We start from the raw sequence: 25,811 nt of genomic DNA, 5'->3' as shown, positions 1-25,811 counted from the left end.
CAGTTTAACATGTTCACCACATTCCACTCCATGTGGAAATAGGGGGTTATCCGCAGATGATATTGAATCTACATGCACATCTGCTGCTATTGGAAATGCAGAAATGATATCATGAGCATCACCATCTCTCTCATGCCCTTTGACAGGAGCTCCATGGAAATGCACACTGAACTTACATTTAGGAGGATGAAGACTTAAACCCACATCCATTTCCCTAATCATTTAAGACAAATGTCGGTATGGTTCCTTCAAAAGGGCATGACTGCTTACCTTCTCCATCCTTTCCTAACCTGCATTTTTGCTCCATCTCTAATGACCCCACTGTCAACAGGACATTTAACTCTAATCTCCTACTGTCACCTCCATGTAGATGCAGCACTGGATTGGACAGATGACACACTGGGAAGCCTCCTGTTGCAGTCATTGCTGCAGCAGAACCTTCTTATCTGTCATCAGCCACTGCAGCTTGAGGATTAGATGCAGGTGTTCTCCATAGGGTATCTCCTCGAACAAAGTTCACAAACTTCATCTGGTGGGATTACACATGAGATGAGTAAGTGCACTCTTGTCTTGTGAGCAGGTCATACCATCTGTGTTTAAGTCTCAAATTTTCAGCTTCATTTCCACAAACTTACAATAAGGGAAGGTGAGGGCTCTCACTTGTCAGAAATTACAGTGCTCTGTCCTTTTCAGCCCACAAAGAATTAAATGCATGTATGGTACAATAAAGCCAAATAGTTATAGCAAATTTTTGATAGTAAAAGTGTCTTAAGGGATGGTATTAAAAGGTTGTGGTTATCAAAGTTTGAGGGTAGAGAGTCCACAGAAAAAACTGAAACATTCATAAAAAATAAGTGCAGTCTTTCAAAATCTGAGTAAAATGGTAAAATATGCAAGTAACTGGACTTTTATAAAGTTAAAATGCCTTTATTTTTATTCATCACTTTTTAAGCATCAGATTTTCTGTATTTCTAAATATCAAGTTTTCCTCTGATTTGAACAGTGAATTCTGATTTATTCATCCACTTATGTTTACAAATTGGATGATCAGGGTACAGGAGAGACTCCAAATATATAACATAACTTCATGGCCTACAGATACAAGTAATAAGAGGTGGCAGTATTTTAATATTAGTGTAATTTTCATTGTCTACTCAATACAGTCTAATGTTGCACTGCATATCCTGCACAAATCATCAATTCATCCCTCATGAACTCTTCTGCGAGTCTTTACATCTCTAAGGCAGGGTATCATGCATATCTCCTCCATTTTTTCAGTGGACCTAGGTTTAGAATACTTTTTAATGTGTTATAGATTTTCATCTCAATATTTTTGGGTGGAGGAGGGAGTGGCTGAGACTAACTTTAAATGATAGGTATGGAGCCAATAATTTTTATTTATTTTATTATGTGAATAGCAGAAATTGTTATTCAATTTAATGTACACAAAAATGATAATTTGATAGATGTAAATATATGCAGGTTTCTAAATAATGGGATGTAAATGATTTCGACGTGGAATACACATGCTCCTGAAGATTTTTTCTGTAATTTCGGTGTACAAAATATGTTAGTATAGTTTCCCAAAAAATATCATATTTTATACAGGTACCTTACTGAAAATAACTACGCTATGTTATTCACCATGCATCTATATCTGTGATACTGCAGATGATAACTTCAGTTCAGTGTCTGTCCTAATGAAAGCTCACTTTATACCTATGCTTTAAATATTATTTTAAAAGGAAACTGTGCCATTCATTGTTACTAAATGAGGATAAATCTGCTGTCTACGTAATTTCAGAAAATTAATTTACTAATACTTTTTCCACATTAACCTAGACGTGTGACAAAGTGAAAAATACTGACGGGACTCTGAAGCACACAAGCAATTCCGCATCACTGAAAAGTTGTAGAAAGACTGCATAATCACATATTCTACAGTTAGGTGCAGAAGTGGTGAAGTATTTGGACCCATATTAATTTAGAATCTGTACTAGTTCAAGCAACAAAACACAGTTTCACAGTCCTCAAAGTGTATTGCATTCTGAGGTTTCTTAGAGAAACTTTCTGTCTCTCACATTGCCAAAACAATTTTTTCATTGCACAGGTATGTTATGCATTAATATAACTGTCTCTGCACAGAACCTTTTTCAAACACTATAGCTCTCAAATGATGATAATTTTTTAGAAGCATTATGTGGAAATTTTAAAGGGAATGAGGAGATAAGAACTACTGTATAGTCATGTGTGTGTGTGTTTAAAGTCTAATGTACTTCAGTGCTGATAATTACCAAGGGGGATAGTACCAGCAAATATTCACTTTGCACACACTAGAAAATTATGCAGAACATGACTTACCTCAACTTGTTCTTCCCATGATATTGCAATTAGGGCATTAACTGAAGTGACAGAACTAACATAGAGTCTACCATCAAAATTACCAATAGTCCTGCCACCACTAAAAGGTATCACTTGCTTCTGTTGTTGATCAAGAATACTGAAATGTAAAAAAAATAACTGCTTACTATGATCCTAAATTGGATTATTATTATGCTGTTTTTATATTTACAGGCCAAATCTGCCTCCTGCTAGAATTTACTACATAAAAATGATTATGCAGTTTGTTTCTACAAGAATCTGACAGATAATTTTATAACAAATTATTTCAGTCACTGATAAGTAATTGAGTAACATTTTACTACATACATGCTGTGATTGGGAAGGTGTCACACAATAAACCAAATTAGAGTTCTTACTTTTTGCTATAACAGTTACAACAGTAAGCCCTCACTAATTCAGAATTTGCATTAATTAAGACTTTTTTATTTCATGCGAAGTGAAACACTGCCTTACTATACCTGACACAATTTGCACCTAGCTCATTAGTTGTAAGATGTTGAATGCATCCTCACCCTTCCCATTTCCTTCATGTGTGGCCAATAATGAGTAACAGCAATGTAAGTATCATTATTGGTCACAACCACAAAGTCCAAAACTGCTCCGTTTGCTTGGTGAAGCCCACACGACAAGTCATGTTAAATTCCATTTCTGTGATCATTTGAAAGTGTGTTAAAGTGTTGTACACTAAAATACAGTAACCAACATGAGTGTTAGGAGGAAACATTAATCATTAATTTTAGAAGATAAACTGAGAATGCTTTATAAAAACCAATCCGAAACTTCTGCCCACAGTGCTATGACTGAGTTCAGCATTAACCCGTTAGTGCCCAATTTATTTTTAGTTAATGTATATTCTGTATTTCTGGAAAACTTTATCCTGACAATCCAGTTCATGGAAATGTGAAATTTTTGGCCGTTCCCATTTGAGGATGTTGGGCACTTGGCAGTTGTTTTGTCATTACACTGCTTACTATGAAAAACGACAAGGGATCAAAAAATTTGTAATAATAAACCTTAAATAACATTCCAAAACTATTATTTATTTTACAATAAGTAACATTTATGGAAGTTTTAACCTACTCTCCAAAACTGAAATTTCATTAAGGCCTGATATGATATTTGGGAAAGCATTCCATACAGAGCATAACATTGTACTTCTCACAATATGTTCTCAGCTTTCCTTTGCAGGTCTCATACTGGCACTGTCTTCACTTTTCACGCTTCTGGATGACATGTGGCTTCTGGTCATACCGTATATCTGGTACATTACTCCAGGAAGATGAGATGAGCTTTGTTGGTCTTCCCTTAGCTTCTTCAGGTATGTTCTCATAATCTGTCATCTGAATTCTTTCACCAAAAGAGAATTTCCTTCATTGCACATTTTGAAAGCCAAATATGCATTCACAATAGTCAAATTTAGCATCCTTGTAGAAAGACACCAGTACCACTTTTTAACAAGCACTGAAGTGGTATGTTTCTACAAGAATCTGACAGATAATTTTGTAACATAAGAACATCGATGCCTCCTATGAGATTCTTGTATATATTCAATGCATGTGGTTGTAGAACACTGACCTTTCCTTTCTTTTTAGGATGACTTCCAACATTGGACTTTGACAGTAGCAAGCACAGTGTCAAAATTAGTTGCTAGTGTAACACACCTGTTGTCATTCCATTGTATAATCTAAACTTCCTACTCTCTGCCAAATCTGAACTCAAAATGTCCCCTTTCTTTCTTTTTCATAACATTATCTGGTGAAAGGGGCACTTATTTGTTCCGCTTTCTCTTATAGGTCCACTTGCACAGGATCCCAGTTCCTCCAGTTGGACGAGCAGGTCACGACTAATAAAGTAATTGCCAAAAAATACTTTTTAACTGTTTGGCTCATCAATAATAATAGACAACATTTCAAAACTACTTTGGAACCTAATGGTAGATTTTCATCATCATCATTCTGGTCCTTCCTGCAATACAGTCAGTAATTTTAACAGTAGCCATCAGTACCACGTAAGGCCCAAAGTTTATATCCAAAGTGTATGGGCTTCAGTCTGATAAACAGCTTTATAGGATGATGTCAATAGTATCTCACAATCATGTCATCAACTGCCAGATTTTCCTCAAAGGCTCTCCATTTTTGATAATTTTTTTTTTTTTTTACCGGAGCCTCTGCTAATGGTTCTATTTTGTAAGATATGTCACTATTGTTTTCATTTGCCTTTTTATTATAACTGAAATGTATTACAGATTTCATTTCAAGATAACTGTTATGAGTCATTGCATCTTTCACTATCTGAACACCGAGATTGTCCTCTTCAGACCAATAACCTCTTTCAATGGCAATTTATGGTACCCAGCAAAGATAAGGAACCCAACAAATGCACCAATTTCATCAGGTGAAACTGAAAAATTTATTTGTTTTTACATTACCTAGCATATGCCTCAGTTTCCTCTACAATCATGCTTACAATTTCTTCTGCAGAGAGTTCTTCAAAAACCTACACGTGACAGACCTTACAACTTTTCTTTCAGTTCATGCGACAAACAAGAAGCTTTCTCTCCAAAGTCAGGAAATGAATATTTCTGAACCTTATCATGCCATTTAACTTCCTCTTTTAGAAGAAACATGAGGAATGTCTTTGTTGTCCCTCTCATGTGAAATTTCAGTAGTACCTGCAATATCACTTAAATACATGTTTCCTAACAGGTCATCTTCAATATTTTCCTCATCGGTCTGCTCCTCTACATCTGGAGATAGAGTGAGTGTTTCTGCTCCTATTTCCTCAGAAAACAGTTACAAAAAACATGGCAATCCATGGCAAAGAAATCTGAAAAGACCGGAAAATCTAACATTTATCATGGAAATGCCCAGTGCCCTCAAACAAGGGCAGCAAGTTTTCATGCATTGGGACACAAAATGTAATAAACTATTTTGCCTTCATAAGTACCAAATCATTTCAGAGTATTAAATTATGCAGTAGTCAGAAAGTGAGATTTTTCATTACCTTAGATGCAGACACTAAAACAGAAATAGAAATAACCAGCAGGCTCTGCAAAAATGCTCCACTTCTGTTAACAGTCTTCAACTGAATAGCAGTAGCAGAGAGATAACAATGGTATCCATTGTTGACAGAAAGCTTGCTTTACAACAACAAAAGGCCATTGTTGGTTTGGAGTAGCACACATTGTAATAGTGACAGAAAAATGGACTGTGATCAACTGAGGACAATGGGCATTAATGGGTTAACAAGTCTACTTCTTATGACATTACAGAAAATCACATCAAAACTTCAGACTTTATACTAAAACAAGATAAACTAGTTGGGAAAAAATAACAGGCATGTGAGCCAAAACTGCAACCAATGACGATGCTGTGTACGTGTTCTTTATGCCATTATCAAGAGATATTGTGGCTGAACATACTGCTATAGCATCAACACCAGGTAATAGTGCCTCTTTGGCTGCTATTTACCATATTATTATAGATCCAGATGACAGCAGCAAATAATTGGTAAAGCAATCATCATCCTTCAGTTAACACACCATATAAATTTCCAGCAAAGTGCTGATACACATTTTTTTTAACTCATATGTTCTGCAACTTTAAATTTTTTTAATCCTATTGTTCACCAAGTTTTTATTTGTTCATTCAGTTTTTATTTAACCCTATCATACAATGTGGGTTATATTCCTAACTAATGTTCAGGTAAATATTTTAGTAAACCTATGTATAATTCAAGCTTTTCATAATTTAGTCTGGAACTTGCCCCCAATTAGTCCAAACTAGTGAGGTTTCACTGTATCAAAGCGAAATTTATGCAAACAACACACAGTGATCTTGACAACAACATTGTAATAATTACACCTTGACCCACTCCATACCACTGTCAGACCACTTGTCAGACTTGACTAATGCAAGGCACAAGTTGGATCTCTTGAAAAGTGTAAGCTCACTGGACAAAAAATTAGTCACATTAGAGTGCACTCACAGATGAATCATTAAACGTTTACAGATGGTACAGCAATGAAGTCACATACTCAACCACATGTGCACTGTCTCTATGTGAGCACAAGGTAGTAGAAATCAGTGAGACTTTTATGTTGCAAGTGGACACTGTACATAAACATGGGTAAATGCAAGGATGCAACAAAGTGCAACTGCATTTGACTGTGCCCATGGCCACATTGTGTGTGAAGTTGCTGGATTTGTTGGTGATTCATGGTGGGCTGTTCAACATGTCTACAAGCAGTGGTGTAGCACACGTGGCCATGAAACACGATGTCAGAATTCTGGTCAGAAAAAGATACTGACCGAGAGGGTCCGGAGATTCATTTCACCGCTTGTGAATCAAAATCACTTACAAACGAACAGGAATTGCTGAAGACTGTCAATCAAAGTCCATTCCAACCTGTTAGTGAGAGAACATTGTGATGGGAACTGCATGCAATGAACGTTTGGAGTTGGTCACTTCACTTCATGAGAGGCCATTACTCACACAAGCACAAAAAAATGATGACAGCACAGTTCATCAAGCTGGAAGATAACACTGCACCATCCTATTACATCCCGAATGGCCTGTAAAATCACCTGACCTGAGCCCCATACAAAATCTATGGGGAATCTAGGAACAGTATGTAAAACGCTGACATTCACATCCCCGCAATTTGATGGGATTGCGCAATCAACTCTTCCGTGAGTTGCTTAATGTGGATGCGAAATGCCTGCACAACCTTGTGGACTTGCCACCTAATTGAATCAAGGCAATTATGAATTCCAGGGACAGAACTGCGTAGTATTAAATTATTCTTGTAATAATTTTTCTAGGGGTGACTGATGTTTTTGGCTGGTGAGCTCAGATTCAGACCACTTTTTGGTATGGGCATGGGCGAGGGCTAGAACATCCAATCCATCAAAAGGAATCCAAATAAACAAACACAAATATAACATAACAGCCCTGGAATCATCTTAAATTAGGAACCAATACCAGGAAATTCTTGAAAGGGCTCGAGTGAACTAGGTGCATAAGATCTCCCATGGTTTGATACTTTGCATGAGACAACACATGGAAAAGAATGAGGCATACAAAATAATCATATAATCAAACTGTACAAGAGGACTGGAGGCAGTTTATAAAGAAAAAGGGAGGACTGAAAAGAGGATACATCAACCACAAAGGGAGAAAGAAAGAAAGAAAGGGGGGGGGGGAGGGAGAGAGAGAGAGAGAGAGAGAGAGAGAGAGAGAGAGAGAGAGAGAGAGGATGAAAGGAAACTTCAAAGAACTGGAACTTCTGAGGTATAAAATTGTGATATAGAAATTTATAGCACAGTAAATCCTGTTCAAAATCCCTTCAGTGGGGAAACTAGCTTGGTAAAGAATAAAATAGGGAAAATTGTAAGGGGTGGGGAAAGAGATCTGTAAGAGATTGTGCTAACATTTTGATAAACTCCTCTATTCCAGAATGATACCAAGAGATCTCATACGTGTGTATGGAAAGAATCACTCTGATAAAATTCCTGGCTCACCAACTTTGGAAGAGATGAGAACTGCTTTGAATAAACTGAACAACAATAAGTCACCAGAAATAGATAATATTCAAGCAGAACTGTTTCAAGCTCCTAAAGCTGGACATTTCAATATGAAATGTTCCAATAATGGAGACAAGGAAATATATTCCCTGCATACAAGAAAGGAGATATGCTGGACCATAGCAACTATCAAGGAATTTTGGTGTTGAACTTCGGATATCAAGCATTCTCTATCATGGTGTTTGACTGTCCCAATTGTTTAGAGAAAGACTGACACACAGCAGTGTGGATCTCTTCCAGGGAAATCAGCTGTAGATCAGATCTTCACCCTAAAGTAAATTTTAGGAAAGACAGTTATATATGGGATTGGAATGCATTGCCTCTTTATTGACTACGACACGGCACATTGCAGAAAACAAGTACAAGAGATCACTCCTCTGGTCTACTCATGAGAAAATTTACTCAAGGCAGCATATGATTGCACAGACAGGTAGCAACTGTAGTGTGCTTTGGCTGCACTATAAACTCCTGGATAATTGTTATGACTTGTGAGAATTACAATGAACGAGGTACAGAGTAGTATAAGAATGGGAGGATTGATGTCTGATCCATCACATACACAAGATGGTGTAAGGCAAAGAGATGTGCTGGCATGTCTTTTTTAATGTTGTCTTGGAGAAGGTTATGAGGGATGGAGACCTACTAAGCAGTACAGATTCTCATTTATGACACTGATATGGATATATCTGCAAGAACTCTGGAGGCAATGAAAGAGACATTCATTGCACTTGCACAGACCATTAGTAATCTCTAATCAAATATCTAACTACATAAAACAAAATATATGGTTCCTGGGAGAGATGTAAGGAGAACATGGCACTCTCAATGACTTTGGGCAATTATAATTTGAGAGAGTTGAGTAGTTTACATATCTGCGACTGACAATCACCCACACAAATAATACCTCATATGCAATTAAACAGAGCTTATTCTACATTAAAAAGCTGTTTTACTCCAGTCACTTAACTCGTATCAGCAAATGAACCATTTACAAAACACTTATTCCAATTCCTGTCCCTGCAGATGATGGCTTTTATGTTGCCTAATTGGAGCCATAGTGATGTAAGTCTTTTGGAGTACCCTGGGCCTCCACCAAACAATCAAGCCCAAATCCAAAAACAGTGTTCTCAACTGAGCACAACACGTTGCACTTGAATCATGTTTATTGCAGACACCAACGTGCAAACAGAACAGAACTGAACTCTTGTATGGAAAGTGCTGCTATTTATACAAATGTAGACTATTCCAGAATATACAAATTTTAAAAACATAAGAAATTTTTAAAACCTTACAGAAATGATAAATACTAAATAACAAATATTTGCTGGTGGTCACATCTGAACTGGTTATCTGCAGCACCATTACTCTACAAAGCATGCAGCACAGCTGGCAGCAATATTCTTAGTGGCATAAATACTCCTCTCTACAAAATTGCTGATCACAGGTCTGTACCATAATCCTCCCGAATTAGTTTAGTTTTAAACAGTGCAATTGTTTAGAAGCTCAACTGTAATGATACACTTCAGCAAAACAATCTAGCTACTAAGAATGACCCCTGATTAGTTTCATGAGTGTAAAAAAATGCAACATTTCACTAATCATCTAAACTACTGCATCATGTTTGTTCACAAACTATCTACAATATAGCATTTTCTCCACCTGTTCAGCTTCATAACAACATAGAAGTTATACTGGCATTTCCATTTTTTCCAATAACACATTTACAATGTATATTATCTATGGAACAATTAAGCATAACTAACCACCCTCTACAAAGTGTTTCATATTTCTGGGTTTTCTTGCAGCATTACCACATTAAACAACAATGAACTGGAGAAATTTTACAGCCTGTTGCTGGTTACTGTAAATCTTTTTGGAAGCTATGGTCTACTGGTTAGTCAGAATGACAGAGAGACAAACATACTGTTTGTTGAGGATTTTATGTTGCACTGTAAATTGTTTTCAATTTATCTCTTACAAAGAACAATTACATAGTAAAAATTTGGACTATATGATATCAAAAAATATTTTTTGCTATCAATTTGCTGATACTGAGAATACCATAATTTCATGAAGAAATTCTAGACAATTTGAAATTATCTTCATTTGTCCAAGGGGACAAGATAAAGAAGTGGTTAAGCTACTAGAGTAAGATTTGGAAGGAGGGAAGATTAAATCCCCATAAGAACTACCCTGAATTAAATTTTTTGCAGGTTCCTTAAATCACTACAGGCAAATACTTGCACAGTTCATCAATAAGATCCCACTCAGTTCTCCCTTCCATCTCTTATAACTTCAAAGTCAGAAGAGTGATCCTTTCTTCTTCTCATTTGATTGATAGCTCTCTCACTTTTCTGTTAACATGCTTTCAATAGTTTTAAATTTCTATACACATTAAAAGATACAGCAGCAGTATTGGACATGCAACCTTAAGTGAAACAGTGGACATGAAGCAACATGTCGGAGCTTGTCATTGCATGCCTAGTTATCAAAAATTTTATTTCAGTTCAGTTTAAAGACCTCTTTGAGTTCCCTCTGAAAATCTGTATCAAGACATTCTTCAAAGTGCTGCAAATTATCACTCTCTTCAGATGCTAAAAAAATGAAACTGAAAATATCTTACATAATGGAAACAAAAGGGTTAAAATAGTTAATCTCAATGCAAATTAAAAGTTTACTCTTCTTTGGTAGTCTTTACTGTCTCACCACAAGACAAAAGCTCTTAATATTAAATAAATAAAGCAGTTACTAAAATTATTACATGAAATTCTTTTACATATGATTTACATAAAAACACACATTAGTTCTTCAGCATTTACGTACCTATATACGACAATCACTTCCTCATTCAAGCCAAGAATGTAAGGATGGTAGAATGTCAGAGAAATAGGAGGGCATGGCCATCTCACGGGAGGACGTTCTGACATACCTTTTGTCGTCACGAACATTCCTAAGTCCTCACGTGCACTAACAAGAAATTCATCCTACAGAAAGAAATCATAACTACAAAAATTTGAAACCAAGCAATGTAGAACATACCAAATTTTATACAAATACAAATAATAGCTACTGGGTGTAAGATAATTTCTACTTGACAAAACATTTGAGATTTCAGAAATTATTGTTAAGTGTATTACCTGTGATATTGAGCAAATAAGTGGAAGAAAATTATCTCCACCATATGTGAACAGTTGCTGCATATCATTTGTCTCAAAGTTATACAACAAATACTGACTCTGCAGAGCTGTACATATGTATGGACCAATCATTGCCATCTTTTGCACTGGTTCAGATACATTTATCTCTTTCACAAGAGCCAGCCTGTCATCTGCCAAGTTGAAAACCTGCAACTGGCGTTTTCGTGCCACACACATCTGTCGACAATTAAGGAAAACTGTAGTATATGTACCCCATTCAACAGCACAACAGTGTATCTTTCTGATATACACTGAAGAGCCAAAGAAACTGGTACACCTGCCTAATATGGCATAGGGCCCCTGCGAGTTCGCAGAAGTACTGCAACATGACGTGGCATGGACCTGACTTATGTCTGAAGAAGTGCCGGAGCAAACTGACACCATGAATCCCGCACGGCGTATGAGGGGGTGGAGATCTCTTCTGAACAGCACATTGTAAACCATCCCATATATGCTTAATAATGTTCATGTCAGGGGGGCTTGGTGGCCACCGGAAGAGTTTAAACTCAGAAGAGTGTTCCTGTCACCACTCTGCAGAAATTCTTGACATGTGGGGTGTTGCATTGTCTTTCTGGAATTGCCCAAGTACGTCAGAATGCACATTGGACACAAATGAATGCAGGTGATTGGACAGGGTGCTTACGTACATGTCACCTGCAGAGTCGTATCTAGAGATATCAGAGGTCCCATACCACTCCAACTGCACACGCTCCAACCATTACAGAGCCACCACCAGCTTGAGCAGTCCCCTGTTGACATGCAGGGTCCATGGATTCATGAGGTTGTCTCCATACCCATACATGTTCATCTGCTCGATACAATTTGAAATGATACTCGTCCGACCAGGCAACATGTTTCCAGTCATCAACAGTCTATTATCAGTGTTGACGGCCCCAGGTAAGGCATAAAGTTTTGTGTTATGCAGTCATCAAGCTCTGAAAGCCCATATCGATGATGTTTCGTTGAATGGTTCGCATGCTGACACTTGTTGATGGCCCAGCATTGAAATCTGCAGCAATTTGCAGAAGAGTTGCACTTCCATCATGTTGAATAATTCTCTTCAGTCGGCACTGGTCCCATTCTTGCAGGACGTTTTTCCGGCTGCAGCGATGTTGGAGATTTAATGTTTTACCAGATTCCTGATATTCACAGTACACTCGTGAAATGGTCATATGGGAAAATCCCCTCTTCATCGCTACCTCAGAGATGATGTGTCCCATCGCTCATGCGCTGACTATGACATCACAATCAAACTCCCTTAAATCTTGATAACCTGATATTGTATCAGCAGTAAACAATGTAACAATTGTGCCAGACACTTGTTGTTTCATATAGGTGTTGCCGACAGCAGTGCCGTATTCTGCCTGTTTACATATATCTGTATTTGACTATGCATGCCTGTACCAGTTTCTTTGGTGTTTCAGTGTATATTCTATTTGGAATTAATGCTCTCACTTCTACATACTTTTGACATTAATAACCTATCCATTCCAATCACTATATTGTTTCTATTACCACTAATAATTATGAGTAGTTTTTGCATGTTACCACTTAACTCTTCCAAACTGAATGAGATACTAAACATAAAAAGCTTAGAGTCAACTAAGTTGTAATCTTGGCACAGTTACAACTTTTTCCAATCTATTTTTAGCGCATTCTCTACCACTATTGTGGCCCCAATTCAAAGTTCATTTTCCATTTTAAACAGTTGTAGTAACTATATCAAGAGGTGATTGCTTCTGAAACTTTTAACTGGAATCTATTTTATTCACTACTCTTTGCTGCCAATTTAAAACTTTTATTAAAATGATCACATATGCAAAGAAACAAGTTATGCTTGCAGTATCTAAAAATGAAGCAAATGAAAGAAGAAAGAAGAAAAAACAACAGCTTGACCAAATAGTTCTCTATAAATTTCAAACACATTTCTAGAACACCAGCAATAACAGTTAGTGTGCCAAGCTAACTGGCTTGGGTCTGGTTCACAGGAATTCTTTGAAATACTTAAATATTCTCAATGCAGATTCAGTTAACTTTGATACCAGTTTCAAGTAGTATAGACTAAAACATACCTGTACCAGTGGAAATGGACAATATGTTGGGTTCTGGTTCATACAAAATGTTGTTACACCTCGAATCCTTGGCCCATTGCCAATGATATCCAATTCAGGAACATTAAAAAGTAGCAGATAGGTATCACATTGAACAAGCAGTCTATTTATTGCTGACAGTGATTTAATGCAATGTATTGGCTTCCTCTGAAATCAAGAAAACCACATTTACTATCAATAATGGAGTACATACAAAAGCAATTTTGAATGAAGATTTAAGGCACACTGAATCGCAGGTGTTCACTGTTAACAAAATTTACATATAAATTCCAACCTATGTGCAATACCTCTCTTTGAAACTTTAAAATACCTATCATACAAAGACTAAAACAAATAAGTTTTAATATGCCATTTTATTGTGGCTGGCCATTACAGCAAATAAAATGATGTGATGGCTCAAAATTGAAGGAAAAAGAGAAATAAAATAAGAGAGCCAAATAAATGGCAATAGCGCTAACATTTGCAATGTATCTATTTATGAAAGTTTCTGGTATTGGTTCTTACGTCACAAACAAATCAATTTATTTCACATCATTTCTATCAATTATTTCCTATTATCAAACTGGACTCGCATTTGGGAGGACGACGATTCAATCCCGCGTCCGGCCATCCTGATTTAGGTTTCCCGTGATTTCCCTAAATCAGTCCAGGCAAATGTCGGGATGGTTCCTCTGAAAGGGCACGGCCGACTCCCTTCCCCATCCTTCCCTAATCCGATGAGACCGATGACCTCGCTGTCTGGTCTCCTTCCCCAAACAACCCAACCCTATTCTCATGAATTACATGAAAATATTGTAAATACACTAATCACAACATTCACAAATAATGTCCTAAATTAATCCAAATGCAAAGGTTGCAGAACAATGAATCAGCAATAAGTGATTGATATTGCAGAGATGCTACATACTTGTAGCCCCAGCAACACCCTGTAATACATGGCCCAATAGCTCAGTGCCTGCACACATTCCATCAATGAAGTGCCATAAAAATGAAATGGAAACACAAAATCAAGTGCAAGTACAACTCACCAGCATCAAAGCGAGAAATTTTCACTGTCTGTGAGATTTGGAATGAGTAAAATAACAAATCTTTGGGAAATGGGTTTGTCTATGGTTCATTCAGAGCGTGTGTGTGTGTGTGTGTGTGTGTGTGTGTGTGTGTGTGTGTGTGTGTGTGTGTGTGTGTGGGCGCGCGCGCGCAGGGTGGTTAAGAGATGAGTATATGAGATGTGGCTATAAAATAAGGGAACTGTTGGTGCAAAACATTTTATTTAAAAAACATACATATTTAGTTATAATCACCCTCAATATACACCCCCTCTCCCCTCTTCCATCCCTACAATGCTCCATACAAATTTTCCATTGATGGAAACAGTGCTGGAATTTGTGATGACTTGTCCTGCGTTTTCTTTCACTACTTCAACAGACTGAAATCTTGTTTTTCGCCCTAGGGAAATAGATAAAATCACATGGTGCTAGGTCAGGTGAATAAGGTGGGTGGTCCAACACTGGGATGTTTTACTTCGCTAGAAACCTCTTAACTGAAAAATGCAGTACTTGTTCTTCCACAGTTCAGGTTTCTCCCTCCTCCTCCTCCCCCTCCCCTCCCCCCCTCACGGATTGAGCAAGAACCTCAAGGCAGTAATGTTGATTATTAGTTTGACCTTCAGGAACCCAGTGAAGAGACAATTCCACAAATAATGGGAAAAAAAAAAAAAAAAAAAAAACAATCGTCATCGTTTAATGAAGTTGGGACCTTCCAATGCATGGATTGGTGCTTGGGTTCTGGACCATAGGTGAAAAACCAAGATTCATCACATGTACAAATGTTACTACTATTCTGAAGAAATCAGGATCATTTTCAGTGGTATTCAGGGAGTCAGTACAAACATTTTCATAAGCTTTTCTTTGTTCAATGATGAGAATTTTCGGCACCAGTTTCGCACAAACCTGTCATGTAAAATTTGCCTTATGCATTTTTTTGCAAGTCTTACAGTTTCACCAATCAACCGAATACTTAACCAATGGTCAGATGACTCAGATTACCCACTTTTCTGATATATCCATCTGTTTTGGATGCTGAAGGGCATCGCATGCAGGAGTCATCTTCAACATCTTCTCGGCCATCTTGGAAATGCTAAACCACTCAAAAAGTCATGTATGGAATAAATAGTTTTCACCCTACACATCTTTTAGTAACAGATAGGTTTCGTTAGCAGTTTTTCCAAGTTTCACGTGAAACTTAATGACAATTTGTTGCTCAATGATTACACTTGCCATTTTTCTGGAAAAAAATAACAGCAGCTCTTACACAGATGAAGGCCACTGCCACAGTGATCTGTCTACAGAAACCAGAGATGCTGCATTTGACTGATAAGGCTTCACAGCTATTGGTCATTCATCTTTGGCACATGTGTACTTACTCTGTGATGGCATCAGTCACATTATTTTACAGCCACACTGTGTATGCAACACTAAGAGACTACAAAAAGAGAATTCGCCTGGGACAATTTAGGGAAATCACAGAAAACCTAATCAGGATAGCCGAACATGGGATTGAACCATCATCCTCCCAAATGCAAGTCCAGTGTGCTAGCCACTGCACCACCTCTCTTGGCAACACAGTTTATGTTAACCTGCACTGGTGGTGATGCAGAGACAGGGACCAAACATATGACTTATACAGGGTGTATCATAATTAATGGTACAAACAGATACAGTTGAAAGTACACGATACTAAAAGCAAAAAAGTCTCGGTAAACATAGGGTCAAAAATGCATACCTTAAGAGATACGGGCAATTTTTCATCTTCGATACTGTGAAGCAAATCTCTTCTACTGCAAGCTCTTTGCTTTCCACATGTAGGGGAGTAGTAGTATGGACCAAAACGAGAAAAAAATCCCAATAAACATTTGCTCTAAAATGCATACCTTAAAAATTATGAGCAATTGTTCATTAAAAGAGTTCTGTTTCCAAGTAGCGAAGATGAGCACGTGCTCATAGCTCTTAAGGTATGCATTTCAGAGCAAATGTTTACTGGGCACTTTTTTCTTGTTTTGGTACCTACTACTATTTCCCGACATATGGAAAGCAAAGAGCCCGCAGTAGAAGAGATTTGCTTCACAGTATCGAAGATGAAAAATTGCTTGTAGCTCTTAAGGTATGCATATTTGACCCTATGTTTATTGAGACTTTTTTGCTTCTACTATTGTGTACATTCAACTCTTATGCATTTATGCCATTAATTATGATACACCCTGTATGTTGATGACAGCAGAGCTCCCAAAGTGAGTGGCCAGCCAGAAGCACAGTCCACAGCATAGCACACGTCATCATAAGTGTGGGAGGGGGAAAAAAAGGAAAAGCTGAGGGAGTGATCCAGCTCGAAAAATGTAAACAAGGGGAAGGTCAGTTACTGTATTGGTGCATACTGAAGGCTTCAGAGAAATGTGAAAACTAGCAGACAAGTGTGGGGCACAGCATTATTAGACTATGTCACATAAGTGGATGAGCCCACAGTATATACACATGGTGGCAATTGTGCCCTCAATGGAAGCAAGCTGCAGCTATGGTACGAAGCACAAGTATCTCCATGGTCTCTTTCATATCGATATTTGGGCTGGGCAGGGACTCTGAATCACTGTTAGATACCAAACACTTCACCCTGTTTAGTTAGCACATGGGGCCGGAAAGCTAGCCTGAGCCAACTTCACACTGGATTCCCCAAAAAAGGCACCCATGTCATTTCCTCATTGCAATCGGCTGGGTCGGACGATGGTGCTGCCTGTGGAAATGCCAGCAAATTGATGGTTTCCGGAGTGCTGCTCGATCCTGCTTGCAGGGTGCCACATGTAATTCAGATGAGAACAAAGGTCCAGCCTCCATGAGTACCTCAGTCTGAGAATGCTCAACCTCCCCCAGATGTTTTGTGAGGAGCCTATGCTGTTGGTGAGAGCTGTAAGTGGCTTAGGGGGTGGACGGCATTCCTTCCCCAACAGGTCCCATCAATGGTCATTGTCAACTCCTTATCGGCACTTAAAATGAGGGGAAAGGTTGTAACAGAGGTAAGTAAGCTGTTGGGGAGGTTTGTTCTGGGCATGGTTGTGCGAGACATGCCCGATCATCTACTGAGGGGGAAAGGGGGAGTGTAACAGTGTTGGGGCCTGCTGAGCCAGGTGCAGCAGATCAAAGATGTTGCAGGATGGCTTGAAGGTTTTGACCATCAGTTCACCTTCTGGACTGGATACTGGATGGGAAGGTGGTGGTCAGGTGTAGAGACACATCACCTTAACAAAAATCCTGAAACACAGAACCCTTGAACTGAGGGCCATTGTCAGAAACTATGGTGGAACATGTCTTCTGTAATGCAAATATGATGAACATGGCACAGATGGTAGCTGCCAGAGTGGTGGTGGTGGTGGGGGGGGGGGGGGAGGGAGGGGGAGGGAGGGGGCGGTGGCAGCAGCGGCAGTGGTGGTGATGGTAGCAATAGCCATCTGTGCCACATATGGGAAGTTAGAGAGGAACTAGCAACCATATTTCTCCTTGCACCTTGCAACGGTCCGGCAAAAAAAAAAAAAAAAATAAATAAAAAAAAAAAAATAGGCACTCTTTGTCAGGGGTAGTAAGAGCATGGTTGAAGGCTGACATGCTGCAGCAGAGCTAATTGGTTGTGGGAGTAGGCCTGGCAGTTTCCGACCATATGTTCTATGGTGATGTCAACACCGGACCAGCAGACACAATGTTGCAATATTAATTTCATTCTGCACGTTATCCATTGTGCAGTGTGGAGGAGCTTCAGTACATGGGAGCGGAGAATGAGTGAAATTAACATCCATCGTTCAGATTCATCCATGGCTGACAATATGACCCCATCAGTTGCATTTAATCCATCTGTACAGCAGACATCTTGCAGAGCAGTAATTGTGGACTGATTCTGTTGCTACTTTACACACCGTTATTTGGAATTCATCACGGGTGTGTTGCTGATTGGCTTTGTGCCTGTCAAACTCTGTATAAGGGCCACAATACGAGAAGGAAAGTGTCCATGTTTGAACGCTACATGGTAGGCCTATAATGGATCTTGTAGTTAAAGTTACTATGGAGTAATACCCACCATTGTAGCTGCTGTGGCATCTTATCAAGAAGTTTTAAGTGGGGGCCAAATAGTGAAATGAAGGGCTTGTGATGAGCGATTAGGTGAAACTTAGCACCACAGAGAGAGACCTGAAACTTCTTGATGCTGTATACAATAGCCAACGTCACTTTCTTGATTTGCGAATAGTTTCATTGTGCCACATTTAATGTTTTAGATGCAAAGTCAATGTGCTTTCCTATGCCATTGGCATTTTTATGGGACAGCACTGCAGCAATGAAAAAATTTGAGTCATCAGTGCAAAGTGTTGAGAATTTGCCAGGATTGAACATTGCTCCCAACATCAGGGGGCAGACTTAAGGCACTTTTTAAATTGTAAGAAAGCTTCCTCACACACCTATGACCACACGAATTTAACTTTTTTTTTTTTTTTTTTTTTTTTTTTTTTTTTTTACACAATTGGTTAAGCAGTTATATCTGGGCCATGAAGGGAATGAATTTTGCATAATAATGAACTCTACCTATGAATAATGGCAGTTCTTGGAGTTATTTTGGAGCTGTTAAGTTATTGATTGCATCCACATGATCCTGTGTGGGTATTTGCCCTTCTTTACCAAAAGTATGTTCTAGGTACTCTACACTTGGCTCAAAGGGGCAACAATGCAGACAATAGACCAGAAGGTGCTCAAACAACATTCACAGGTTTTGGTGATGCTTCTCCCAAGTGGCCCCAGTAATTAACAAGCCATTTAAATCATTAACACAATTAGGGATACCTCAGATGAGTTGTTCAAGATATCTCTGAAATATTGCAGGACACTTGCAACCCAAATGGAAGTCGCTTATAAAAATACCTGCCAAATTGTGTTTTAATCACTAAAAACTGTCTTGTCTGATCATCTACAGGTAATTGTAAATAGGCATAAGTGAGATCTGTCTTGGAGAAAGAAGGGCCCCCAGCTAATTTTGTCAACAAATACTCTGTCCAAGGAATTATATAAATACCTACATTAGCTTGAGTATTAATGGAAGACTTGAAGTGGTCACAAATTCAAAGTGATCCATTTGGCTTCTTAAGATACTACCATGGGTGTTGCTCATTGGCTAGACAACAAAAAGCCAAGAATCATGTCGAAAGCACTTTAAGGAACTTAACATCTTAACATTACCTTCTCTGTATATAAAAACGTGTCTTCTTTCCATAAAAAAATACATACCTTACCTTCCAGAACAGATGTTCATTCACATGATACCAGATATAAAAACCATCTTGATGTAGACTTTACTAGGCTGTTTAAGGTCCAAAGTAACTTTAAGCAAACAGGATTAAAATTATATAACAAGTTACCACCATCACTGAAAGACCTACAAGGTGATGCCTTCAAGAAGCAGCTGCACAAATTGTTAGCTGATAAGTGTATCTACGATGTAAAGGAATTGGAATGTAGTAGAGAGTAACTATGATGTTAAGGAATTATAATGTAGAGAATAACTCTTTATCCTCATGTAATGTAATCTGAATGTACATAGTTTCCCAATTTTAGATTCACTATCAAATGTAATGTCAAAACTGTCTATTTCAACAAATGTTGGCTAATGACAAGTAATAAATAAATAAATAAATAAATGAGGATATTACTCTCATACTTTACAATCTATCTAGTTTTGCTTTAACTTCACCATGAATGGTGAAAGGCGATGGACGCTGTATAACATAACAGCCTTGAATATGATATTGGACTGTGTGATACACAGCTTTTAATGTATTTCTTGATTTTGAGTATTTTACTACTGTATGCCAAATTTCAAATTTATTATTCATTATGTAATGTTATATGGAAGAACTGTAGATTATATATTGACTGATTCTAAACACACAGTCATCAACACAATCACAAATTTTAATAATTTTTAATAATGTGTCTACAAGTTTACATTTAGCTAAAACAGACTGTCAAATTTAAAGGAATATTAACTCCATTTTGTAATGCAATTATTTTCATATAAAATTATCATTTTAAAGGTTCCAGCACATCAGCATAGAAATATCAAGACTGTTTAGTAATGTATAACATAAAGTACAAAGTAACTTCCACAACTAAAAAATGTAATTCTTGTGCAGAAACATTTGTAATTATTGGTAATCAAAATAATTACATTGTTTAATAAATGGAAATGGAAATGCTGTGTGGCTAGGGCCTCCTGTCGAGTATACCGGTCACCTGTTGCAAGTCTTTCGAGTTGACACCACTTCAGCGACTCTAGTGTTGATGGGGATGAAATGACGATGATAAGGACAACACAACACCCAGTCCCTGAGCAGAGAAAATCTCCAACCCAGCCAGGAATTGAACCTGGGCCGTTAGATATGTCATTCCGTTGTGCAGACCACTCAGCTACTAGGGGCGGACATTGTTTAATAGAAAATTATTTCAGAACCAATTGTTAATAATTCGTATTTTACAAACTTTAACACTGAAAGACTTTGCATTCTATGAAACAATTTATGTCAAATATGCACATTTTCTGTTGAGCACACTTTCATGTATAAATAATTCTCTACGAATTTTTCTTCATGCACATAACACAAAATATTAATTATATCAATACTGTAAATACCACACATTTTTGAGATATTACATAAGTGACTTAAGTACCCATGTATTGTTGAGAATTATATATGTGACTGAGGGGAGAACAGTGGTCTTTAGTTGCAAGTTACTTCAAGTTCAATTGAAATGTGGTGTTTGCTCTGCCCGACATGTCCAACAGAACAGACACTACTGGTGATACAGTAGCCATAAAGATACAATTTTACGAGAAACAGGTCTTCAGCTGCCTACGGGCACTGATATAAATGGGTGATGAAGGTTGAAAATTTATGCCCGACTTGGACTCTAACCTAGGTGTTCTGCTTCTCTAGAATGGCTGTCTCAATTGCCTCAGCCATACTGACACACTTCACGGCTGACACAAATCTTCAACCCGTAATGTGCAAGTAGTGCCCCTCCCATTAACCCCACTGCTCATAGCATTCACAAAGTTCTGCAGCGTGCATCTGCACTGAAAGTACCTAGAGCTGTCCTCATTCATACATGTGTATTATAAAGATATACTGAATCCTGTTAGTAAACTATTAGAGTCTTTTCAAATAAATTTGTAATATAACAATAAAAATAAAGGCTTATTAGACTTTCCTGAAAAATTATGTTATTGACTTTTTCATCTTTCACCTGACGCCCTACAATTGTTAACTACTGTTCTGTAAATTGTATATCATATTCCGTCATGGGCATTTTACCATTTCTTTTTAATATTTGCACTTATGTATAAGGGGCAGTCAAATAAAAATGTGGCAGATGGAAAAAAGTAAGTAAATTGTTTATTACTCTGAAAGCAATCACCATAACCATTAAAACATTTAGCCCACTGTGAGACACGACTGTTAATGCCTTGTGGGACAAATGTTTGCAGTTGCATAAAGAACCCCAGTTGTACGAAGACACACACTTCCTCGCCTGAAGCAAACTTACGGCTACAAATGTATTTCTTCAAGGCTCCAAAAATGTGGAAATCACATCATGAGAGATTGGGACTGTATGGACGGCTCTTACAGCTTCCCAGCAAAACTTCTGTAATGAAGTCAAAACAGCAGACATGCCAGTTTCAGGAAAGTAATAATTACCTTTTTCTTTGAGTGCAAGAAAGGATAACACTTGGCTGTCAAGGAATTTAAAATAAACAGCCAGGTTCATATTCAAGGTAACATGAATGGGTGGTCCCAAGAAACATTACGGAACTGATTCCGATCTGAACTGCACCTTCCACACCTATTGGGCCACACTTGACACCCTGTATCATTTGCAATGGAACAAAATTTTAACTCTTCACTTCACACTACTGGCTCCCAGTCAGTAACCACCCAGTTTCTGTGTTATATTGTGCACTGAAGGCATGCAGCTTAATGTACCGCAGTGATCAATGGCCTTGTGCAAGGTACCTGACTCCGAACGCCCAGTGCATGCAGTTTCCTTCGCAAAGTTAGCTTGGACACTAGCTGAGATGAACATGCATCAACTTAAAGCAAAAATTCCTATAAGCTTTGAAACCAACTGTCCCTGACAAAGTGTAACACTCTTATCCACTCTCAGCTGATTAGGATATTTTTAAGGCACCTAGTCTTATAAATGTAGACTGGCAATGGCAAGGAAAGCGTTTCTCAAGAAGAGAAATTTGTTAACATCGAGTATAGATTTAAGTGTCAGGAAGTCGTTTCTGAAAGTATTTGTATGGAGTGTAGCCATGTATGGAAGTGAAACATGGACGATAACCAGTTTGGACAAGAATCGAATAGAAGCTTTCGAAATGTGGTGCTACAGAAGAATGCTGAAGATAAGGTGGGTAGATCACGTAACTAATGAGGAGGTATTGAATAGGATTGGGGAGAAGAGAAGTTTGTGGCACAACTTGACTAGAAGAAGGGATCGGTTGGTAGGACATGTTTTGAGGCATCAAGGGATCACAAATTTAGCATTGGAGGGCAGCGTGGAGGGTAAAAATCGTAGAGGGAGACCAAGAGATCAATACACTAAGCAGATTCAGAAGGATGTAGGTTGCAGTAGGTACTGGGAGATGAAGAAGCTTGCACAGGATAGAGTAGCATGGAGCGCTGCATCAAACCAGTCTCAGGACTGAAGACCACAACAACAACAACAGTCTTATACCACATTAAATTGCTCTAGCTGGTACACCATACCTCATATACACTGGACAGTTCACTTTGATACATTAACAAATCAGGTGACTTCATTTGTGGTGTGGTATAGACATGTCTGAAACATAACAGCTTCATTCTGTGATGGTTCCACATCTTACTGCACTGATTCCATACAACTGACTGGCACATATAAACCACTTCCCTGGATGTTACACATCGGGGTGGAGTATCACATGCACAGCTGGTAAGAGTTCTAGAACACCTACAGTGCTCCAACATGACCCTTTCAAAGTGATGTGTGTGTGTGTGGTGGGGGGGGGGGGGGGGGGAGGGGCAGGGGGGGGGTTAATATTTTGTCCAGTTTGCTTTAGATGTTGCCATAGCTGTGAGATGCGATTGGAACTACACAAAGTGACAACACGGTCTATTTTAATATTTTCAACAGAGTTCCTTTCAGGAACTGCATTGCCTTTTGCTAAACACTATCTGACTCATGAATCACTGGTGCTGCAATTGTCTGTACTCACCTACATGTCTTCAAAAGTGTGCACAACTGTCCTCTGTTATACTCAGATTTGCATGATGAGCTGCCATCTCCAGGTTCGTAGTTTTATATAGTCTGTACATTTGAGTCATTACATTGTCAGATCACCAAACAAACAGTACACATTCTCCTGTACTAACGGACAGTGTGTTTGTCCTAGAGGATATTCCTACTGTTTCAGTACAAAGATATCTTGATGAATGGTATACCGACATCATTTACAGATAAAAATCAATGTTATGTGGCCATGGACTCTAATCAAATTTACCAGTTTCAGTCCATCTCATGCTGTTTGCACTGACATCTCCATTTCCTCCCCCCCCCCCCCACCCCTTTCCCCATCAACTCCTCTGTAAGTTCCATATCCACAGTGTTAGGGTTTATAGCAGCATAGAGTTTTACATCTTCTTATACAACCTACTTTTCCACAACAGTATCATCATGGGTACTACACTGGTTTACGTGTCGTCACCATTGTGGTTGAACACCCCCAGAAATTGCTGTTTCCGGTGTAGAAAACTGTTCTGGATGATGAGATAATGATCAGTCCAAAAACATTATGTGTGAATTTCATTCTGGCCAGTCCCAAGATGAATACTGTGCCTTATCTTGAACAGAAAACATTTTACTTTCCACCTGTCTCTACTCATTTAAACTGAACATATTTCTTGCTACACTTGTATAACTGCACATTCATTACCTGACTGCTACAAACTAATGGATGCTTTGAGTTCCTCTTTCCAGCTGTGGTAACCTTTGGAAAGTTTATCACAGTACATTAATACCCCTCTACTGATAGTAAAGCTTGCAAATAAATAGTAATTAATCAACAGAAAGTGTTAAAATGTTGCTGATACAAACCTGTTCAAGATTCCTGTGTTTCACCTTCCTGCAGTTGTACACAATGTTACCATTTTCCTGGTATTTTTCTTCCAAAACATAACTTATGATGCAACTGCAAAAGGAGTTAAATGGGAAAGTTTCAATAACAGTCACTCAACATAACAATGAAAACAAAGCAAGAACCAAAGCTCATTAGAAAAATTAGTCGAACAATTTATATTGATGTAATTCATTTGGACAAACAGCTGTAAAATGTTTTCACACACACAACTTGTGAGATTACAAATATTGATACAGTTCTTAAGCCCACAGGTTGCACAGCAATGCCTCATCATCTGAGCATAGGAGTGGTTGGACACCTATTGATTTGGCACTTTGGTATTGGTCTGAGGGAAGCTGCAGAATAAGTTGCAGGAGAGTGTGATGTGCATAATCACAGATTGGAGGAAGGAAATTAGGTGTGAACATTAATAATTGTTGATTTATATTAGTTTCGTATGAAATGGGACAACATTTAATATTTTATGGCAACTGGGATGAATCAGAAAAGCAATACTAATTTCAGTGGCATTGTGAAATCATGTGAGCGTTAATCTACTGTGAATGAACTCTGGACATCACCGTGACTTTTTTTTTATGAACTTATGATACTGTTATGATGAGGAGGATATAAGATGAACATCAACAAAAGCAAAACTAGGGTAATGGAATGTAGTCAAATTAAGTCGGGTGATGCTGAGGGAATTAGAGTAGGAAATGAGACACTTAAAGTAGTAAAGGAATTTTGCTATTTGGGGAGAAAAATAACTGAGATGGTCGAAGTAGGGAGTTTGTTTGTTGGGGTTTAAGGGCGCTCAACTACTGAGGTCATTAGCGCCCAGCCACAATTGTTAGAGCACATAGAATCTAGTAAAACACAAGGGGGTGGGGGGGACACCAGAAAGTTCTTACAAAGATGCAGATAAAATAAGTGAAAGAGTTAGATGTCTTTGGACAAGCCAGTCAGAGTAATGAAACGAAGAACACGAGCAGCTGCTCGAGCGTCATCAGCTAAAATATCCTGTAAAGTAGATGGCAGAGACAGTACAACATGAGATTGACTAAAACGGGGACACGACAATAAAACATGGCGCACTGTTAATGCATGACCACAAGGGCACTGCGGGGCTGGGTCACCGGAGAGCAGGTAGCGGTGGCTAAACCGGCAATGCCCAATCCGCAACCTGGTCAGAAGGACCTCTTCTCGCCGAGATGGTCGGGAGGAGGTTGTCCAAGCAGTTGGGAACGGTTTGACTGCCCGGAGCTTGTTTCCTTGAA

At 38.4% G+C, this 25,811-nt stretch overlaps 1 protein-coding gene across 2 annotated transcripts in view; it reads right to left on the bottom strand.

Annotated features, from left to right (window-relative positions):
* Positions 1 to 25,811, bottom strand: part of LOC126248475 (transforming growth factor-beta receptor-associated protein 1-like) — a 145,941-nt gene that overhangs the window by 95,844 nt on the left and 24,286 nt on the right. Inside the window, exons 3-7 of one of the 2 annotated variants that reach the window (XM_049949490.1) lie at positions 24,513 to 24,606; positions 13,258 to 13,443; positions 11,126 to 11,362; positions 10,812 to 10,972; positions 2,362 to 2,500 (exon numbers count right to left, since the gene is read on the bottom strand). In XM_049949490.1, the coding sequence (XP_049805447.1) occupies positions 2,362 to 2,500; positions 10,812 to 10,972; positions 11,126 to 11,362; positions 13,258 to 13,443; positions 24,513 to 24,606 (817 nt within the window). The remainder of the gene's footprint in view (positions 1 to 2,361; positions 2,501 to 10,811; positions 10,973 to 11,125; positions 11,363 to 13,257; positions 13,444 to 24,512; positions 24,607 to 25,811) is intronic. The other variant, XM_049949491.1, reaches the window with a different exon arrangement.

This window comes from Schistocerca nitens, chromosome 3, assembly GCF_023898315.1.
Source record: "Schistocerca nitens isolate TAMUIC-IGC-003100 chromosome 3, iqSchNite1.1, whole genome shotgun sequence".
Classification (NCBI taxonomy): domain Eukaryota; kingdom Metazoa; phylum Arthropoda; class Insecta; order Orthoptera; family Acrididae; genus Schistocerca; species Schistocerca nitens.
Note: the sequence above shows the minus strand (reverse complement) of the source record. Positions and strands in the feature narration are given on the sequence as shown.